The sequence below is a fragment of the Copadichromis virginalis genome, linkage group LG23, assembly GCF_057382275.1.
Source record: "Copadichromis virginalis isolate Kocher_CV1m ecotype Utaka linkage group LG23, C_Virginalis_male_GT1.1, whole genome shotgun sequence".
In the NCBI taxonomy this organism is placed as follows: domain Eukaryota; kingdom Metazoa; phylum Chordata; class Actinopteri; order Cichliformes; family Cichlidae; genus Copadichromis; species Copadichromis virginalis.
The window spans coordinates 33,382,342-33,405,319 of record NC_140639.1 but is presented as its reverse complement, the minus strand read 5'-3'; the positions used below and the strand labels follow the sequence as shown (position 1 = coordinate 33,405,319).

Genomic DNA, 22,978 nt, shown 5'->3' with positions numbered 1-22,978 from the left:
GCAACACCATTGTAAAGTTCGCAGATGACACTACTGTGGTGGGGCTCATATCTGGGGGAGATGAGTCTGCCTACAGAGATGAGGTGGAGCGGCTGTCTTCATGGTGCAAGGATAACAACCTTCTCCTAAACACGAAAAAGACCAAAGAACTCATAATTGACTACAGAAGACACAAGACAGAAATCCAACCACTAATCATCAGCGACGACTGTGTGGAGAGGGTGGCAGACTTCCGCTTCTTGGGAGTCAGCATAGAGGGAAACCTATCCTGGAGTGTGAATACCTCTGAGCTACTGAAAAAGACACAACAGAGACTGTACTTTCTGAGAGTGCTTAGGAAGAACAACATCACACAGAGACTGCTGGTGTCTTTCTACAGAGCCTCCATCGAAAGCATACTAACGTACTGCATAGGCATATGGTACGCTAGCTGCACAGTGGCTCAGAGGAAAGCACTCCAGGGAGTAATCAACGCTGCCCAAAGGACAATCGGCTGCCCTCTCCTCAAACTGAAAGACCTACACAGTTCCCGCTGCCTCAAAAGAGCCCATAACATCATAAAGGACACCTCACACCCTGGACACTCCATGTTCGAACTGCTGCCTTCAGGTAAACGGTATAGAACAACATACACAAGGACTAACAGACTCAAACACAGTTTCTACCCAATTGCAATATCATGTCTCAATGCTACTAAAAGTAGATGACTTTCATTGCCCCTGTTGTCATTTGTGCCCTTGATGTTGGAATGCTTTCAGACATGTTTTGTTGGATGCGCTAACAAATTGATTGAGTGATTGATTGTTTGAGTGATATATCAACTAGGTCGTATGTTGAGTGTCTGGGGCCTTAGGCCTGGATTGCTTGGGTGTATCTACGGTATGAGAATACTGTATTTTATATGTATTTCTATCTTTTATATCCTATCATTATAGTTTTTAAGTATTTAATTATAGTTTTTAAGTATTTATCTTTTGTGATGTTGCACTGACCAGAGACATCTTTCAATTTCATTGTACCTGTGACAATGACAATAAAGAATATTCATTCATTTGCAACATTAAACTGCAGTGTGCAGTACGCATTTTTCGGACCATAAGGTGCACGGCACCTTATGGCACATTAAGCGAAACAAAGCAGTCAGATAAATCAAACTTTATTAAACTCATTCTTCTTGCTTCCTCCACTTCTGTACCATTGATTCATTAATGTTGAATTCTCTGGCAGCTGCTCTATTCCCATGTTGTTGCAGTATATTAATGACTAACCTCGTATTGTGGATGGATTATCTCAGTTGTTCTCCTGACTGAAGTTTGGTCCGTTTACAGCATCCTGCCATGCGATTGCATTTGTCTCTAACCATGAAGAACCTTCACGTTAACTTTTATAAGTGGAAAAGTGTTAGTGTTCGTCCTCCAGCTTCACTGTTTATGTTATGCTAACATAGCTGTGTCGGTAGCGATCACGTAGCACATCATTATATACCAGCTAGCCCAACTTCAGTAACCCTACAAACGTCACTGCTGTTTAGTTTCCTGTCTTCATTTATGTTGGAAGTGATAGCAGAGCTGTACGTTTGATTTTTTTCAGAAATCTCTCAGTCAGAACATGCAATATCATGCTTAGGTAACTAGCTAAACTAGCGAGCTAACTTCCGCTAGCTTCCTGCTAACTTCTAACTCCGTTAAATGTAATAACTTTTGTTTTCATGGATGCCTGGAAGTTAAACTTTATAGTTACACCTAGAGCTGGGCGATAGAACGATAACGATATGTATCGCGATATAACTTTTACTCGATAGAGAAATTAAGCTATCGCGATAGACCTCGCCGCTCTTGTCCTCTTAAAAAAAAAAAAAAAAAAAAAAAAAAAAAAGGTCAGCCAATCCAAATCAAGTAGCGCAGAGCCGAACCAATCACAGCCGCAGTGTCACGTCGCGTCACTTGTTACGTACAGCACAAGTGCCAAGCCGCATGTGTGTTTGTTTGGGAAGCAGCCAGCGGATAATGGAGCCAGCGCATAATGGAGGAAATGAGTGTGCCGACTAGAAAAATCAACCGAGCGTGACCGAAGAGAAAACAGATGATGGTTCCAATGCCGGAGAGATTGTCGAACGGAAGAGCCATAGAAGTTCCGTAGTTTGAAGGTATTTCGGCTATTTCAAGTCTGACAAAAAACAGAGTAGCGTGCACTGTAAATTGTGCCAAAAGCAAGTCTGGAAATACAATAAACTGGTGCATGCGTCACACTGTGCGCCACGTTATTGTTTCGGTGAAATGAATTTCTACAATACTGTTACTGTTAATTCTACTCTCTGCAGTGTTTAAATGCTTACACATACACACAGTTACTGTCCCTCCACACATATGACTCGGTTCTGCTTCTATGCCGCAGCTTTGTTTACTTTTTCCCACCGAGGCTTCTAGACTTCTGATTGGCCAACATTTCTGCACGGTTAGGAATCTAGCGCCACCTGCTGCTTTGGCATGTTCATAGCAGCGTTTTCCTTCATTTCTCCCTTTATGTGCGGACGGGATTCTTTTTTAAAACGAAAACGGAAAATCTCCGTTTTCAAAAATACCCGTGTACGTGTGGACGTAGCCTCAGTCTCTGACTGGAAGCGCTAATTCGTCATTCGGCTTTTGTCAGACTAAAGTAACTGTTAAAACTGTTTGAAAAGCTAAGCTATACAACAAGGAGAGATTGAGAATTTCCTTTTAGTTCTCAGTTTATTTGATACTGACAAAAGTTAGTCAGTTAGTCAGTTTTGTCTGTTCTTCTGTAAAACAAACTAAGATTTATTTTTAGAATTAATACTTTGTTTCTAAGTGGAATTGACAATTTAGTCTGTTTCATTTGTTCTATTTTGAAACTTAAACGCTTTAGCGGCTGCCTTTTGTGTAGTTTGCAATATTTGCCTTTATTTATCTGAAAAAGTCTCATGTTCCTTAAGTACATCTACCCTGTTGAACTTATTATGGGAAATAAATATTTAAAAACAAGCTGCTGATTATTTCACATTTTACTTGTGAGCAACGGCACATTTAAATCTTACAAATATAGTTATTTGGCTTATATCGTGATAGATATCGTTATCGCCTGAAATGAAAAAAACATAACGTGATATGAAAAAATCTCATATCGCCCAGCTCTAGTTACACCTGGTAAAGCAGCAATGCTGATCGTTTTATTAAAGATGAAAGAATTTAGACAGTTTTTAACTCTAAGTGATGCTGCAGTGTTTGTTTGACCTGAAGAATACGGAGTTTAGGACCCAGATTACTCCCAGATTTAAGAGCATCTTAGTCCAACAAATACGACAATAACAACGGCCGCTTGCATGTTCTGCAAAAAAATGTGCTTTGTTGTGTATCTGACGGACAAACACCAAACCAGTTCCACATCACGGAAGTTGCACCATTTTTACAAACCAATTCTGGTTCATCTGTTTCACTCAACAATCAGCCATGTGCGTATGAAAACAAAGACACTGCGCATGCGCGTTTTACTCCCATTCTATCGCGATATTTCATTTTCCTATCGTTGCCTAACATTATACCGGTATTACCGTGAACGGTATAATATGGCCCAGCCCTAGATCCAGATAGTGTTTTGGTAGTTGAGAGCAGTGGGTATTTAGTAAAAAAAAATGTATTCATGTTATGGAAACCAAGAAATCTTCATTAGGAAAAAAAAACAAAATTCTGTTGAAGTCTTTGAGCTCTTCAACACATTACAGTCTTTCAACTGAATTAGAATGTATTTTTATTGCCAGGAGGGGCATTGACGCACACCACTGCTTTTATGAATACAATTATAAACTGTAATATATTTATCATTTGTAGCAGTAAATAATCAATAGTGAGCTGCCTCTCCAGTCAGTTATTCATCCTGTCCATGGACGCAGACTCCAAGATCTTGGACCAGCAGCTTCTGTGAACTTAGTGTGGCGGCACCTGAACCAGTTCTCCAGCTGCTGGAGGTTCTGATCACTGTGGTTGTCTAACTTGCAGCGGGTTTCCAGAGTATAACAAGGATTACTGTCACCAGCTGCTGTCGACAGCAGTACAGTTGAAGTACGTCTCACTACAGGATGACGGATTCTCCAAAGATAAATTATCTAATAGCTGGTCATAACAGTGACCTCATCAGCTTGCTGCTGGGGGAGATACAAGACTGGAATTGTAAAAGTACAACTACCTTTGAAAAGGTGTCCAGTGCAAGATTTATGTCACAAGAGATAAACACCTTTCATTCCTGTCAGTAAATGCCATCTTAGTGTTGATGTCATAAACAAGACTTTTTCCATTATGTAATGGTACATATTTGATAATATCCGTGATACATAAATAGCTGCCAAACTAAAAAGAAAAAGATCATCATGTTGTACATCCATGAAAGTCTTTGAAAGCCTCTCATGAAATACAGTAACAATTAAAAAAGTAATTTTCACAAAGTAGTTGGGTATATGCCATGAGTGCCCTCTGTGTGTGAGTGCATGATTGCCTATCACAGGCAATCATGCACTGTAGCTGGAAAATGAAGAGGTTTAAAAAGTTCATCCATTGCAACATGTTCCATTTGTAATGCTCTCTGCTTTTCCCGGTTCTTTGCTGCTTGTTACCTTTCATGTATGAAGTCTGCAGATTGTTATCTGGAAACTAAACAACAACAAAACCTCACAAGCTGAAAAGCTTAATTGTTGTGTAGTGCAGCGGTCCCCAACCTCCGGGCCTCGGACTGGTACCGGGCCGCGAGAGTTGAGGCTCAGGTGTGAAATGTATGGTTTTCCATGTTTTTATCGGTTTTCAGCGTTATTTTGTTATATCGTTTACTCGGTTTTCCTGGGTTTTTTCACGTGTGTTATGAATAAATCTTCTTTTTTTCGGTACCAGTACTAGTTTTATTTTGTTGTATTTATCCGCGACACCTTAAAGGCCGGTCCGTGAAAATATTGTTGGGCATAAACCGGTCCGTGGCGCAAAAAAGGTTGGAGACCGCTGGTGTAGTGTACACCTCAACACAATGTGGGGCAAAGAAGTTTTATTTTCAAAAAAGGATATCTGTGCTTTTCCTTAGTGTTCAGATACAGTGGTCATATTCAGTAAAACTGATTTACTTCCACCTTCCACACTTCTTTTTTACTGCTCACCTTTTCCAGCTACTAATGATAAACTATCGATTAAAAAGAGATAGTTTATGAAGTTTGCAATATAGATCCATGATTACGTTTGCCCTCATGCAACTGGGGCTGAACCAGTGTGGGAGGGGTTTTGTGGACCAAGAATAAAATATGAAGTGAAACTAAGGTAAATATGAGGATATGGATTTTGTATGGAAACCAGGCTTTGCTATTGCTGTGGTATTGACATTTATAGTCATTTTTTAGATCAATACTTTTGGTGTATGTGGCAGCAAATCAGCTGCTGAACATGGCAGATAAAGTTTATGAAGCTCCGCTTTTCACTATTATATATTCCCACGTGGTAATGTGTGGGTAAGTGTGTGTTTTCTTTTTTCTTTTTTCTTTTTTTGTTTTGGGATTTGGTCAAGTACAGTGGAGTTGTTGCAGAGTTCTCTGGGTTATTTAAAGAATGCAAGACCAACAAAGGTGGGGTTTTCCAGGGTCAGAATGGGCTGCTGAGCAGTGACCATAAATAGAATTAGTGAATATACAGTTCCAGCAGTGAGTCTGTCACAAATTCCAATTAAGAAATCTCGTTAGCAGATTGTTTTTATTACAGAATGAATGATTGGTTTTGGATAAAATCTCTTTGAGAAAAATTGTGCCTAACAAGAAAAGTAGATTATGATGTTAATATTACTAAGAAGAAGATATAAAACTGTTTTCAGGAAAAATAGCAATTACAGTTAGCTATTATTTATAAAACCAGTTTTGCAAGAAACATTTGGACAGATGTTCAGGTTTCAACTTATACAAGTATCTTTTGCTTTTAGGATGCTATGATCAGGGGTGCACATAAGTTGTCCGCACGTGTGCATGCACTGTCAAAATAAAAGATGCGCACCAGATAAGAAGTTGCAACGCGTGTTTGCGTGCATAAGATTTTCTGGAGGAGGACAGACATGATGGGAATATGCACCACATCTCTGCGTTCATCATTTGTTTGAAGGCAGCTCACTTCCTGCAACCACTTTTCCGGGAATATGCCCTTCTTTTGCGGTTCGGACTCCTTCTGACATTTCTTTGGAGGTGGAGGAACACCAAAGTAATCGCTTAAAGGAGCTTGCTTCTTCGACATCTTTAAGAGTTCTAAACAAATGTCTGTCCTCCCCTGGCTATGACAGTAAACTGAAAAGAATGGGTCAAAAATGGAGTCTGGTTGATATACGGTGAAGGTCAGCACTTAATTCAATAATGATAATAATAATTGTCAATAGAAAATTGTACTTGGTAGTCAGTATAATCTTTTAATAATATAAGTTTACATATGGTAGTGATAGGATGTGCGATCCTCAATAGTCTGCAAAGGCTTTGTGTGCATTCCAGAGTGCTCTGGCATTCACACCCACATCCTGGGAGCATGGGAAAGGTTGTACCTTCTTTTATTGTTTTACGGTAGGATAAACGTAGCTATGTCAGTATTAGTCTAAGTGCCTTTTTTACATATAGATGAACTGTTGAATTTTCCAGACCAGCAGGTTTAGGGAAGTCGTTTATGGGGTCACACTCTGACGCGCACACACACACACACACACACACACACACACACACACACACACACACACACACACACACAGACATATACACCTCCACATTCCAATGTAAGGAACAAACACCCACTGATGTATAAATAAAGACCAGGGCAGTCTCAGAGCTGCGAGTCTCAGAGCTCTCACTCTCAGTGCGAGTGCTCTGTACTGCCCTTGCATGCAAGTAAAACTGTGTGTTTCTCCTCTCTGATTCTCAGCTGAAGAAGTGTTTTAGAATACATCTCTTGACAACAATAATAATAAGAATTATAATAATAATAACAATACATTTTAATTAAGAAAGCGCTTTTTAAAACACTCAAGGACACTGTACACAAGCAATAACAACAACAAACATAACAATTTGCAAAATAATAAGGATAAAACGTTGAGCAAATAGATAAAATAAATTAAAGTAGCAGGAAACTCTTGAGAATCTGTTTTGTGACAATGTCCTGGTGAGATGAATCAGCATGGGAACCCAAAGAAACCTGCTGGTTTGAAGCCAGGACCTGAGTCAACATGCTACCTGAGCATGTTACCAGAGGATGCTATAGTTTATTTTACATAAACTTTGGACAACCAACTTTTTTTTACATAAGGTGTTGTCCTGTAGAAGCATCCATGAACTTTCTGTTGTGTCAGATTACCAGGCACCAGAGTACAGGAAAACATGAGCATTATTGTATAACAAAGCAAATGAGCGAGCAGGTTCTACAGTAACATACACCAGATGCAGACATGCTTCCTTGTAATGCGTAACCATGCCACTGCATGTCTTAGCCTGTTCTGCTGGACTGTTGACTGTCTACTACCTCTCATTTCCTCTTCCTGTTGCACCCAGCTGTTTGTTTGTGTTCATGATAATGTCTTCTGGCCTGAATTTTGTTTAGACTAAAACCGCAAAGGAGTCCAGGTTGCATTATAATGGTTTTTGCCATTGTAGGATGCTGAGAGCTAATACTCTCTGCTTATGTGTTTCTCCATAAGTCTTTTTTCCTCCACCTGTGTTGACTCAATATTATGTTGTGTGGCAAGCCGCATGTGCTCTGTACAACTCATTTATATTTACAGACCTGAGTGTTATTCAGTGCAATGTTGTTGAACCTTAGCAGAGACCTTCATCATTACCACAGTTCAGAGGAGATGATTAAAAGACTTTCTTATATATTGTCCTACTTTTGTGCACTGTACACATTCTACCAAAATACCTTGTGTCATGTCTACTTTGTCCAGAATACGTCATTTACGGTAATGTGAGTTCAAAGTCAGCACACACATGTGCACACCTTCATTCATCCAGTGTTAAAACAAGACTGAAGAAGATAACTGTGTCCCTAGGTGACACACATTGGAATAAGTGACCTTGTTTTTTCTATGGTCCTTTACATATATTGACAGTGCCTGTGTGTTCACCTGGCCATTCGTTGCCAGGTTCTTCATTTCTGGAGCTTTGCTGCTAATGTTAAACTATGGAAAACTGTTCCATGTACTGTCTGGACAAAAGGTCACCTTAGCTTGGATTTATTCACTGCCTAACACAGATTTAGAAACACAGATTTAGAAATAGCCAAATGCTATTTCTAAATCTGTGTTAATGTGCTTACGGTTTGGCAATACAATAATAATACAAAGTGAGAGGTTGCTAAACAGTTATTTTCTGAGGGTGAAGAAAATGTATTTGATTTGATTTATTTCATCTCGATATACAGCGACAGTTGAATTAGTTGCTAGAAGAAGTCTTTAAAACATGTAAAAAGCTCACTGAGTGTGCCGAGGTGGAGACCAACCACAAGATGAGGGACTCAATGGAAAAGCAGCTGGTTATTAGAGCAGGGCGATATGACCAAAAATATTTATCACGATATACATTTGAAAATTTGCGATAACGATATAACTGACGATATAATTGACACTAGACAAAATACTTTACATCTCCACAACTTTATTAGTGCAAAAAAACCCATCAACGTATTTTCACTTAAACAAGCAGCTGTTTTTTTTGTGCATTAAAGCTATATAAAAATTAACAGTGCAAATGTAAATTCCTTGCTGACAGTTTAACCAAAAGGCATTTCCAGTGGAAATTGGCCGACATATCCTCAGCATAACCATGCATAATATCCACAAAACTTAAAAAGAGGTTATACACACACAATACGGTAATTGAAGCACAGTACGTATCACTCCGCGACGCTCCTGCCTACGATAGCCGTAATGCTCCGACAATCCATCAAGCGGTGCGGGTTCGTAGCTTAGCAAAGTCATACTGAAACATTTGACAGATTTTCGAGCGCCATGTAGGGCTGCTCGATTATGGCAAAAATGATAATCACGATTATTTTCACTGAAATTGAGATCACGATTATTTGACGATATTTATTTAACCCTTTAAGACCTACTATAGAACCATATTTCTACTTGGAGAAGTTTAAGAGGTTTATCCCTCAAAACTTTAAATACAATAAAGTTGCAAAAAATAGTTTCCCACCACAGGAAATTTATTTTGAGTGTCTTCATAGTTTTATTTTGGAGATACAGCAATTTTTATATACTGCAGGAAAAACAAAAAACAATCCTATGATGCAAATTTGCAAAGAAAACAGCATGTGCATCATTTCACTGTGGGAAGTGTTACGAACAGCTGATAGGAACGGCAAAGCGTGTTTCTGGAATATTATGTTTTTGTTGCTGCAAGCGCTTTTTATGCAGTTTTTGCAAAGCTATATGTGGAACGAAACCGTGACCGAGGACAAGCTGATGGCATCAGATGTAAGTACAACTCCTCCGGTTTCATATGCAAAACAAATTATTGCGCTAGCTTACACGGTTCAGGTTCTACAGGGATTTAAAAATAGTTACGCAAAACGGAGCGTGCTGCTCTGACCGGCTTTAAAGGGTTAACAATGACTTTAAAAAAATAATATAAAATAGTGTGCAACACCACTGAAAATTTTTTTTTTTTTTTTAACTCTTTTCAACCAACGGCAGTCACTCTCCAAATAACTTCTGCTTAGCTTTCCGAGCTTCCCTCGGGTCCTCTTAATCAGCGGTCTCCACCCTTTTTTGCGCCACGGACTGGTTTATGCCCGACAATATTTTCACGGACCGGCCTTTAAGGTGTCGCGGATAAATGAGGGAGGGGCTAATAATCGGCTCAGTCATTTTTAATGATCGTTGAAAGCCCAGATCGCAATCGTGATTAAAATTCGATTAATTGAGCAGCCCTAGCGCCATGTACCACATAAAATCAATTCAAGGTCAGTAAACACAACCAGAATTCATACATAAGGCACACGGGATTATAAGGGGCACTGTCGATTTTCAGAAAAATCAAAGGATTGATTTTAAGTGTGCCATATTTTCCAAAAAACACGGTAATAACGACGGCCCGCTAGCATGCTCTACCAAAAATAGTGCTTTGTTGTGTATCTGACGGACAAAAGCTAAACCAGTTCCACACCACTGAAGTTGCAGCATTTTTACAAACCAATTCTGCTTCATCCGTTTCATTCAACGATCCGCTTTCGCCCTTCTCATTCTCCGTTGCCGCCATGCTTTTTCCGCCATGTGTGTATGAAAACAAAGGCACTGCACATGTGTGTTTTAGCCATATTCTATCGCGATATTTCATTTTCTTATCGTTGCCCAACATTATAACGGTTTTACTGTGAACGGTATGATATGACACTTACTGGTTATTGTGCAATTATTTACTATTTTATGTGCTTCTAACTATCTGTAGTGTTGTTTTAGTTCATTATTTTAGAAAGCATGGATTTTGCTCCTATTGCCCATGCACACACACATGCCATGTTGCCCCAGAAAGTTGCCAGAAATACAGTTTTACTCAGTGGTGAAGTGCACAAGAGCAGATGAACACACCCAAAACTCTGGCTGATTGGGACCCACGCCCAGTTTCCCACCTTGGCTCAGGCGATTAGAGGATCATCAGGGGGTCCTTTTGTCCCTCTGTGGGGGGTCACTCCCACTAGGTTTATATCTGGGACTCCCCACCATTTGACCTTAGAACTGAAGAAGCTTCTCGGATGAGAGGTGAAACGTCTTCAAGCAACTTAAAGAAGTCCAGACGCTTTTCTTTGCAAGCTCCTTTGACTACGATGACCTGGATGACTGAGAACCTTCACAGACAAGAGCAGAGTTTCTTACTTTGGCTTTCTGAGTGTTTGACTGTGTGCATCATTCACTCTTAATCTGTGTTATTACTCTTCGTTTCAAACACTAGCATCGAAATTACATTAGAGAGTTGTAATGGATGACATGAAGACAGTTTTCGTCTGGAGCTGGTGATGCTTATCTGGTTGGGTTGTTATCTTGTTATTTCCACTCACAGTTGGTTGTGTTATCTCCACAGCATGTCTCTGTACCCATCACTCGAGGACCTTAAGGTCGACAAGGTCATTAAGGTAAGGGTTTTGAAGTGAATCTATATTAAATGTGGTGCTGGCTTTGTAAGTAACAGGTCATGTAAAATATACAAATATGTTCCCAATGTGGTTTTCATTTTCAAAATGAGAAGTCTTACTGATGTTGTAGAGCCTCTTTGGAAACTCACTTTAGTCACCATAGCTTCTAAAGCAGTGAATGGGACCTTTTTGGAGGTAATTTAATAAAATGGTTTGTAAAACTTGTCCCTCCTCAGGAGGTTTGGATATTCAGTGTAAAAGTTTAAGAACCCCTGGTCAAAATTTCTGTTAAGGTTGTTGAAAATGGTATAAGCCTTAAAATTAATAATTCTTTTTAACTTTTTTGAGTTAGCAGGAATAGCAGAGGTCAAGCTGAGCTGTATAGCCCAGTAATACCACATTAAGTTTGAACATTGTAAGAAATCAGGAAATTAACTACTTACAGTAATGGAAATTTTTGCACTCCAAAGCCATTGATATTTGTTGTAGGCAAAGAAATCCTTCAGTCAGTCTCCTTACCAGCAGTAAAATACTTATGTATTGGTTTGAGCCCAGTTATCTCTAATTCAGTATTTAAAAATCACTGTGTGTTTGATTGCTTTTTAGGCCCAGGCCCAGTTCGCCCAGACTACCACACCCATGCCAGCCATCACTGAGGGAACCTACCAGCCCCAGGCTGCCACTGCTGGGATGCCAGGATCAAGTGAGTGTCACTTACACTGTTAAAAATCTTTAGAAAGTGTTTTTGTTTTGTCACCTAAAAACCTTCACCACCACCTTTTTTTCTTTGTCTTTTGGTTTCTCTTTCTCTTGTTTCTGTTGCTTGGTGTTTGTGTCTCTGTGTGGGGGGCCTGTGTTTCGGAGCTTTTAGTTAAGAACTTTGCAGTTGTATAAGGGAAAGATAAAGGACTGGGATTGGTGTTAGGAGTTATTTAGGAAAATAACTAGAGTAAAGGGGCCTCACACATTCTATTATTTGTCTTTTTGTGACTTGTTTCTGTTTTGTTGTGCATTTGTTTTTGTTTCTCTGTGTTTTTGTCTGCACGGAAGCCTGAACTGTGCAGTGGGTTGGATTTAGATGGAAGCAAGGCGAGAGAAATGACGACCCCACAAAAGATTAAAAGTGGGCAAAAGGGCCTTTGGAGATTAGAGAAAACCACTTATTTTCACTCCCCCTTATCCCATTCTCCCACTCATTCAATTTCTTCTTTCTCTGCTTGGATGCAAAGTCCTGTGGGCTTTTCCGTCTTTTGTTTTTACCTCAGCATAGCTGTCTATGAGTCACCATGGAGACTGGCTCTGGCAGTTGTGGTGGGACAGGGCATGAAGGGAAAAGGGAGAGGAGGAGGCGGAGTTGAAAAGGAGGGAGGAAGAGGAGGAGGTGAAAAGGGGGCAGTATGATCGACATAAGCCTAGTTGGATATACTCATTTTGTTCAATAACAATATCAGGGTGTCTTGTCATTTCGATTGAACAAACTGAACAGAAACAGTTCAGTTCAATGTAGTTTTATTACTATACTGCGGAATCACAACAATTCCCTGAAGGTTTTTTATATTCTAAGGAAAAGACCGTACAATAATAGCCAGAAACCCCCAACAATCAGATGACCTCTTTTGAGCTAGCATATTTATATTAATAGTAATTACTATTAGTAATAACTAATATTAAATGAGAATGAAAAGAGGTGAGTGAAGAAAAAGTGCTCAGTGCATCATGGGAAGCCCTAAACAGCCTAGGCCTATTGCAGCATAACTGCAGGGTTCAGGGTCACCTGATCCAACCCTAACTATGTGCTTTAGCAAAAAGGGAAGTTTTAAGACTAATCTTAAAGGTAGGGAAGGTGTCTGTCTCCCAAATCCAGATTGGAAGCTGATTCCACAGAAGAGGAGTCTGAAAGCTGAAGGCTCTGCCTCCCATTCTACTCTTCAAATAACCAAGTAACAGACTGATTATTTTTCAAGCGCTTATATGTGAAGAGACAGATTTTAAATTCGATTCTGAATTTAATAGGATGCTCTCTCTTTCTAGTCCCTATCCCTATTACAGTAGTCAATCCTAGATGTTATAAATGCATAGAATAGTTTTTCAGCTTCTCTCTAAGACAGGAGATTTCTAGTTCTAGTAAAACAGGACATCCTTCATGCTCATCCTAATCATCCCTGGGAGTGTGGAGATTTGAATTCAGGTCCTTGTTTACAGAGCTCACAGGTTGTTACTGTTGATACTTCACCCCAGTAGTCTTTTCTTTGCTTTGCTAATTTGAGAGGACAACGGAACATCATTGAATAAAAAAGGAGAAATCATTATCATTCCTAATACTTGCCCGTGTGGGAGCATGTGAAGCAGGCATGTGTGGGAGAGGTGAACCAAAGAGATAAAATAAGAGAGCATAGGAAGATAGACCAGGAAAGCAGAGAGGACAGGCCAACTGTTATGACAAAGTATTCTCATTTTCTGATATAGCAGAGCACATTCAGTGATTTTAATTAGGACCTATTGTAGGATTTCACTTTGAATTAGCATATTTTGTTGTTTGCTTAAGGCTTGACCAACGAGTTGTGGGTGCTTCTCTGTCTCTATGCTTCTCTTCCATACCATGATCAGACCTGCCATTTATTAGTGTGCATTGGGGGTTTTCTGAGTGTGTAGGTGGAGTGTATATTTTATTAAAATGGCATATTCAGATCATGTTAAAATAAGAATATGATACTAAGATTTTGTCTCAGTGATGTATTAATAGATCAGAATCATTAAACTACTCCCTCCTGCTGTCCTGTCATACTCTCTGGTGCGCTCAACATATACCACCTATCTACTGCTTAGTTTGTTTCATTTCCACTTTTGTCCTCAGTAAACCGACCTCACTGGTTTTCAAAAAAGTTTCTGTGATTATAAAACAGGAAGTCAGAATCCAATAGCAACAACCTTTGACAGAAAAGGTAAAAAAGCAATGAGTTCCTGTCAGACCTTCCTGATAAATTATAGGGTCAAACACAACTGGTCACAGACCATTATTTAAAAGAAAAAAAGCCACTTGCCCCCACACAGGCAGTACAGTTTAAATCTCTTTAATCACTTCCTTATTGAAGCTGTAGCTTTTCTGGTAACTGCGGGTAACATGTCAGCAGTGAGTAAATTACTTCAAGAATTACACCACCAGCTACCAGTTGTTCATTATTTTCCTGTTTAATCTACTAATAATTTTAGCTACAGAACAGGTAGACATATGACTTAATTTGCTGGCAATCCATTCTGGGTGTGGTTGCATGTGCTTTCAAAGTACATAAGAACATCATACATGGGGATTAACTTGTAATTAAATGGCTTTCATTCTTACTTTCATAGGTGTTTAGCAACTTGGCTGATACCTATTTCCCTCCTCTGAATACTACCATACACATTCTTCCTTTTGCTTTTTCCAAAATAAAGAAATTCAGGCAGGCATGTATCATCACTTTGCATGAAACTACATGGTTATATTTTTATATCTTTGGGATATTTACGTAGGCAAAACAAGAACACACAATGGACACATACAAGCAACAAGCAAACCTTTCCATAGCAGGTTATAGAGGGCTTGATGTCATAACACGGAGCTCAGTGCTGATGTCTGAATGGTTGTACTGCACAGCAACACAGGCCGCTCATTATCAAATTTCTTCAGCGGAAAGCTTAATAGCTCAGGCTGTGCCCTTGTAGTGATGGATGGCATGAATAAAATATAAAGTGTTGGAAAGAAGGTGGTCGGCTAAACAAACTTAAATCGTTTAAAAACCTGTGACTGCGGGAAACCTGTCTTCATTGTTATGTTTAGAGGTAGCACTTCTTTACCTTCTTTACTTCTTTTGCATTAATTAGAAAAATATTAAAATGTATTTGTATGGGATTTCATCAAAACCAGTGCTACAAAACACAGTGCACATTATAATCATTTCAATCACTTCAAGGATAAGTTACCAGTGTCTCAGCAAGAGTCAAGTGCAATGTCCAGAATAAATTATAGTGGGACTCAGCAGTCAACAATAAAATAACCTAAAAAAGTGTAAATAATTTAGAAGCAGGTCTGCTCCTAAGTCGTTAAAAGGGGATTTTAAAAAAAGATACAGATGAAGCGAGCTGGAGTATGCCAGGCACATCATTCTGCAACTGAGAAGCATGAAGTGGGAGAAATTAGCAGACTGTACACTGGTGGGTACAGGGACAGCAATTCCAGTATAGTGTAGTCTGGGTCCAGGCATTCAAGGGCCTTAAAAGCACTAAGATAGAGTAAAATTGAGGTATTATGTGCACTCTTCCTGGGCCTCCTAGATTTTGCTGCCACGTTTTGGGCAATGTAGAATTCACTAATTGATTTCTAATCGATACCTGTTAAAAGGCTATTACAATAATCTAACTGAGAGGAAAGCACGAATGATCTTGAGTGTGACACTAAAACTTTTTATTGATTGTATTGCAGCAATCTTCCCTCAGTGTTCTTGTTTGTGTGTTTCTCAGAAGTGAGATCCATATCATACCAAACAGACTTCGGACCACTGATTGAACATTAATTTCTAAATGAGGACCAAATGAGGTCCCAATGCTAGGATGTTTCAGAACCACTAACATCTTCATTTTGAGTTTTATCACACAACATTACCAGATTTGTGTTGGTGGTCATAGAGGTGTGGTCACAGACATACCAGTGGATCAAGATGATATTTCTCTATATACTGTGCCTAAGTGGTAGCATATTATGTAGAAAGCTCGTTTTTTCCTTCCTACTCACCACATCAACCTCCTTCTACCTGCTCTGTCTGCCTCCAACTGCTCCCTTTATTTCAGTTCCTTCTTGACCTTGTTTTTCACCCACTCACCTCCTTCTCTGTCCCGCCTGTTCTCCCAGGCCTGTACCCAAATCTGGAGGAACTGGGAGACTACATGGGGCTGGCCCTCAACAGCGATGAAGTGCAGAAGAACTTGGCCCTGGTGCCTGTTGCTGACAATGTAAGCATTATAACTGTGTGTGTTTTGATCTTCATGCTACCCCATTATGTGTGGATATATGGCATGTTTCGTTTTTTATTTATTAACAGTTGTGACTAAAAGATATAATAATAGGCATTTTGGCATTTTATTTACACTAAATTCTGGTCACATTTAATTTAAAACTTCATAATTAATCTCACATCAAACCAGCAACATTTAAAGACTCAAAACCTGCTTTTATTGGATGTAGGAGTTGTGAGAGTGCAACAGTACTGTGTTCCTGGAGCTCCACATTACTAAATGACTCACTGCAGGCCTGGAGCACTGTGTGGGAGGGTGTGAGCTCTTCACTCCCCTCCAACACTGTGTGTGTGTGTGTGTGTGTGTGTGTGTGTGTGTGTGTGTGTGTGTGTGTGTGTGTGTGGAGGAGCGGGGGGGCGACGACACATTCCGCTCAGTTTTGTCACCTGGCATTTAACCATCTGAGTTCTTTGCCATTTGCTGCTTCTCTGCACCTCCACTGTTATTTTCCTGCTTTTTAAAAAATTAATTTCAAAGCATATTAACGACAGAAGTTTTTGAAAGAAAAGCCTAAAGCGTGTCATTCTCTGGTGGAGGAGGAGATGAAACCGAATCCTCCCACTCTATGTGATACAGCTTTCCTTTTTATGTTGACTTGAATATTAATGTAGCCTTGCTCTTAAATCTGTTTTAAATCACCCCTGCTAGTTCTCTTTTTTTTTTAACCCACGTCTTTCAACCTTTTCACCTTCCTCGCTGTTTGCCCTTTCCAGCAAGTGGCACTGCCCTCTGGCTCAGGTGTTGGAGGGATGGTGCGGCCGGTTACCGGAGCAGACATTGGCATCAGGAGGGCAGAAATCCGCCCAGGACTGCGGGAGATCATCCTCTGCAAAGACCAGGACAAGAAGGTTGGACTCCGGCTCAGGGCCATCGACAATGTGAGTCAACAGCCAAAAGCCAACTCCTTCATGAATTATTCAGCACAGGCTGACTGTCATTAACAGCCCTTTGAAACCATACCAGTGACTGAGGAAATCCACACTAACATCTTGCGTTCTTAAGCACAGGATCACAGTTGTGATGTGGGTCAAACTGTCTGAAACATCTTTTCTTCCAGCGAATAGATCACTAGTGTCAGCTGTTTGATCTACTTAAACTAGAGCAGAGCTTATTCAGGGACAGTGTAACTCTGAATATTTTTATAGCAGATGTCCCCTAAGTGTGCCACATGCAGGCACTCATAAATAGTGTTTTGAATAGAGGAAAGCTGTAAGGAAATGCTTGCTGAATGCTTGTTTGTGTGTTAAAAATGTGGCTGTGCCAAAATCTGCATGGAGCCATAAAACATAAGGTGTAAGCTTATCTTATAGTAGTATGTTTGTGTCCTTTAAGGTGTTATTTGGCTAAACAGAGAGGTACAGAACCTACACAAACTTGCGTGTAGTTCATGCAGATGATGCTGCATGTAGAAGACAGCCTGCAAAGCTGTAAGTCAGCTCAGCTTAGGAACATCCCAAAAGCACGAAGGCCAAAATAATGAAGGGTGACAGCTTATAAGTATAAATAAACTTAGCAACATTACTAGTGAAAACGGGTTGAAATAATGACTTTAGCTAACTTTTAATTTCAAGTAATATCTACATAAAATATTTAAATGAATAATTACGCTTTTACCATGTGACTACTCTGCAGTGGGCTATTTTTGTTGTTGTTGTTTTTCTACCCTTTTCTGCATTTATTTTTTCATGTAAACATGTTTATAGCCAGATTGGAAAACCCTGGCTGAAGTGCCCTTTTTTAGGGTAAGTGAAGCCGCATGGGGAAAAGATATCCTTGGTTTGTTGGGCTTGCTTTGTAATACAGACCCTTCTCTGAGAGAACATTGTGAGGCTTATCAAGATTTTTTTAGGTCAGGTTGAAGGTCAGTGTTGACACTGTATGATTGAATGGAAAATAATTATTATAGGTTCAAAAGAACAAGGTCCTGTTCTCTGCCCAAGTAATATGAATTGATAAGAAGAGGTAATTATAGAATTCTGCAGCATGGCAGAGGGAAATGTTTGAATTGCTCTTACCTTGCAGGGGCCCATAGAGCAGGGTTGTGTGATACTTTGCATCAGAAAAATAACTGAACACGTCAGTGAGTAACACAGAGATGATAGTGTCGGTCATCTGAGCGTGTTTATGAAGCTGTCATATGAGTCTTGTGTTGACATCAGCTCTATGATACAGAATAAACTGGTGCCTTGTGTCTGTTGGGTAATACTGTTATTGTGCTGATTTCTTTTAGTCTGGTGTTACAGTTCTTTTAAAAATTATAGGTTCGTATTTCTTTTTAAGGTCTAGTTACACATTTACTTTGTAAGTGTGGCTGTGCTACCTGAAATCATATGAGTAACTTACTACTGGGCACAGCATTTATGTGTTTTGATAAAACTCATAAAGCCTCTATTGGAACCACCTGCTTTTGTGCTTGTTTCATTTTTAAGACAGAACCATTTTTATGGGCATGATGGGATGCCGTGAGTGAATTATTAGAATATCTAAACCTAAAAAAAAGTCAGCAACAAACCACAGATGGAGTGTCAGCTCAGGTAGCTTGAAAGTGCTAACAGGCTCCTAATGTAGTTAAGTTATCATGTACTTTGTGTTCTGATACAATGAGCCCTATGTGAAGTAAGCTGAAATAAGTGTGTTGGGGATCATTGTGGACCTGAAATTAAGCACTCTTGATTTCTTTCTGCACCAAGGAGTATAGTCAGCTTTGCATTCAGGTTAACATAGAATCCAGAGAAGAGACCTAAGAATAGAGATTATCAAAAGTATTTTTATATCGCAGATCCATCAAACAAAACATTTTCATTGGATAGTTAGAACATAAACATCCTGTTTACCTTTTTATGGCCCATTTCTGTGTCCTTGTCACCTTCTTTTGTATTCTTTCCACTACCTGCATCTGTTTTCTGTCTCTTCCTCCATTCCTCACACTTTGAATGTTTTATCTGTTTCTCTCAGGGAGTGTTTGTCCAGCTGGTGCAGGCTAACTCCCCCGCTGCCCTGGCTGGGCTGCGCTTTGGGGACCAGGTCTTGCAGATCAACGGGCAGAACTCTGCTGGATGGAGTGCGGACAAGGCCCACAAAGCTCTGAAGGCTGCGTCTGAGACCCGCATTGAGCTGGTGGTCAGGGACAGGTGAGGGGACTTGTAGTGTGCAGCAGGGCTTGTCAAACCTTATATCAGGACTTGATGCTTCAAACATAACAGATGTCATACAGCTGGTCCATATTCTGTCCATGGTTGTGTTTAGCTTAAGTGGAGTGCTTTTCTATATAAATGTGCATGTCGGTCGTGAAGCCATGAAGCCAGCGCCTTACACCTGCATTCTTTCTGTAGGCCACCAGATGGCAATAGCTGTAGTTGAAAAAGACTTCTGGTCTCATAGACCTGCGGAGTTCTCTGCTACCCATTTTCCAAGAGCAGAAATCCTGAACTCAAGCATTACATTTAACTGTGAATTTGAAATAATAATAATATGGAGCTGGAGTTGAGCAGACTCTGTCCATTTTAAGCTAGCATCTACAGTGTGCTGTTGGTTCTCACAAGATCTCCAGTAACTGTTTGAATAATAAGCTTTTCATGAAATGTTTTTCTTGTCATAGTTTTTCTGTTCGTCCAACTTTGACTTTCAAGGGTGCTCATTAAGTTTCAGTGTTCATCATAAGATGACTTTTTATTTGGTTTCAGTCTCAGTTTTGTTTCAGAAATGAGAGTCACCAAAAATTCATTTTCGACTGTGGTAAAACGGTTGGACACCTATGTTTGTGAATGTGATAACTTGAGAATGAGGCGACGTAGCATTTTGAAATTGATACCATAAGTGTATCCTACGGTGTTCCTATAGGAGGCTAAGTGGTAGCACCATTGGTTTAAGAACAAATTGTTGCGAACGTCTTAATTTCTCTGCGGGCTTGCAAATTATAAATATTACAGTGCACATTAAAACTAGACACATCAAAACAGAACAGACACAAAAAGGATCAAAGGATCTCTGACTACTCGGCCGATGTATTATTACCTTGCCTTTTATACAGAAGTGCTACACTTTGGATTTTGAATCTGTAACAGGATGTGTTCGGTGATATCGATGTGTGAGCAGATTTCCAATGTAAAACTGTAAAATATTTAAACTGCTGGGGTATTGTTGCAGTATCATAGCCTCTGTGGAGCTGAGATCTTTGGCTCCCTCTTCTGACTGTTTCACACATGTCATCTCTCCTCTTAGTTTCTGTCTTTTCGACTGTTATGAAATGCTTTTTTCTGAGTCACAGTTCTGTGATGACAGGCATGTTGTATGCTGCTTTATAGCAAAAGCTCTAAGACTTTCTGCATATGGATTATTGATGTTTTCCTGTGTGTGTCTCTAGGCCATTTCAGCGCACCGTCACCATGCACAAAGATAGCTCTGGTCACGTGGGCTTCATCTACAAGAATGGGAAAATCACCTCATTGGTCAAAGATGGCTCAGCCGCCCGCAATGGCCTGCTGACTGAACATTACATCTGTGAAATCAATGGACAGAATGTCATCGGACTCAAGGTCAGACTCTCACTCGTGCAAATATCAGGCTTTTCATCTAATAGTTTGGTAGGATATTTTGTCATATTGTGTGTGTTGTGGAATCTGTATTATGATAGATGAAGTTCAGTATAGAGAATACCATGGACCGAAAATGACAGTGACTTCAGAACGTTTGCAATGCTCATCAGATGTTTGGTGACTGATTTTAAAGATTGCACTGAGATGGCTGCTTCCATAATAGGAGAACGTAATAAAACACAGGGACGCCCAGCAGTGTTAAGTAAGTGCAGCGCTCCCCAGCTCTGAGGTGTTTAATAAGTGTTGAGTAGTTTGCTTCCAGTGGGTGCGTAGTTTCTGTCTACCCTGTGATGCAGGTTTGCAACATGTTCTTATCTCGGGTTTGTTTGCACATCGATTTGATGCACCTTTGCAGTGCTCACGGTTATGGAAGCATTCACTTTGCTTTTGAAAATTTCTGGCTTTCTGCACCACTTGACCTTTCATAGAACCATGATTCACCATGTGAGAGTATCCAATGAGATCACGGCAAGTTGGTTCTGTGGATGTTTTAAAAAATAAATAAAAAAACAAACAAGCTGTAGTAAAATGTGAATAAAAGCTGGCAAATTTCATACAGTATATAAAAGACAGATGTAGCATACAGGTCTGAAAGGTCTTTGGGAGAATAGCCTTCAGCTCCCCTGATATGTCTATGTGACTGCAGTAAACACTTCAGTGATGAGCTAATGAGTTTAGTTTTTAGTTTAAAGTCTGGTCATTTAATAAATAAAGATAAATAAAGACCTAGATCAGGTCATGCTTTATCATGGGATTGATAAGCTGCTAGTCCTTGAGCATGCAGCATCACGTTATGCGGTTCCTCAGTTTTATCTGCCCCTCACACCAGTGTTAAAACAAGATGATGATGACAAAAAAACTCAGATTGAAGCATCACTAATTTGTGGAAGATGTCACAATGCAGTGTTCATCTTTCATGAGTAATTCAATTTGATTTATATAGCGCCAAATCACAACAAAAGTCGCCTCAAGGCCCTACAATAATACATACAGAGAAAAACCCAGCAATCATATGACCCCCTATGAGCAAGCACTTTGGCGACAGTGGGAAGGAAAAACTCCCTTTTAACAGGAAGAAACCTCCAGCAGAACCAGACTCAGGGAGGAGCGGGGCCATCTGTTGCAACCAGTTGGGGTGAGAGAAGGAAGACAGGATGACAGACATGCTGTGGAAGAGACCCAGAGATTTATAAGTATGAATCAATGGAGAGAGGTCTATTAACACATAGTGGGTGAGAAAGGTGACTGAAGAAGAAATACATAATGCATTATTTAAGACCTTGTATGTGAGGAGCAGGATTTTGAATTCAATTTTGGATTTAACAGGGAGCCAATGAAGGGAAACCAATATCGGAGGAATCTGTACAGACAGTTTTAGCTATCCTGGAAAGTAACTAGATTTTACTGACCAGATCTTATTACATTCTGATTTTTCAATGTAAACCCCCCCCCCCCAAAAGCAAAATATGTGACAGTGTGGCAAACAAATTAAGACAGTGACCTACACATCTGAATGTCCACTAGCAGCCAGCTGCCAATTACAAGACCATTTATGATGAACACAATGCCTTATGTAGTGACTGGGCTTGAGCCTAAGTTCATCAGCAGAGCAGCAGCATGTGCTGTGCCTGCATCCCTTGACTCTGGTAGAACAAATATGTAAACCCCTGTATGTAACGAGTCATCTATTGCATTCAACTTGTAGGTTGTTTTTAAAGGTCTGAAAATGACAAAGCGTAAAGGCAAAGTTTCCTGTCGTACTTGTATACCTGGTAGTTGTTTGGTAGTCTTGAAACAACAAACCCCAATTTCTCAGCTACTCCTGTGTTTGTGTTGCTTCCCTCGGCCTTCGTAGAGCAGTTGTGCTGTATTTCAGACCATTTTTTGTTTGTTTGTTTTCTTGTTTCCTGGAATACGTCTAAACAACAGAGTGAAACTGTGAAGCGAGTGTGTTTGTTTTGCACTGATTACACAAAGCCTTTACATGTGCCTCTGCCTGTGTGGAAATTTCCAGGACTCTCAGATCAAAGACATCCTGACCACCTCTCCGACAACCATGACCATCACCATCATGCCTAAGTTTGTCTACGAGCACATGGTTAAGAGGTAGGACTGCAGCAGAGACTTTTTCTGTCCATGCATCAGTTATTAACATCTGATCTCAAGTCAAACCCAATGTGTTTGGCTCGATCT

The 22,978-nt window shown here is 39.9% G+C and overlaps 1 protein-coding gene across 1 annotated transcript in view; it reads left to right on the top strand.

The window, feature by feature from the left end:
* sdcbp2 (syndecan binding protein (syntenin) 2) overlaps positions 1-22,978 on the top strand; it is a 30,733-nt gene that overhangs the window by 5,670 nt on the left and 2,085 nt on the right. The window contains exons 2-8 of the mRNA XM_085448963.1: positions 11,090-11,141; positions 11,748-11,844; positions 16,027-16,127; positions 16,904-17,068; positions 19,146-19,321; positions 20,554-20,725; positions 22,800-22,891. Of these exons, the coding sequence (XP_085305089.1) occupies positions 11,091-11,141; positions 11,748-11,844; positions 16,027-16,127; positions 16,904-17,068; positions 19,146-19,321; positions 20,554-20,725; positions 22,800-22,891 (854 nt within the window). The 5' untranslated portion in view covers position 11,090. The remainder of the gene's footprint in view (positions 1-11,089; positions 11,142-11,747; positions 11,845-16,026; positions 16,128-16,903; positions 17,069-19,145; positions 19,322-20,553; positions 20,726-22,799; positions 22,892-22,978) is intronic.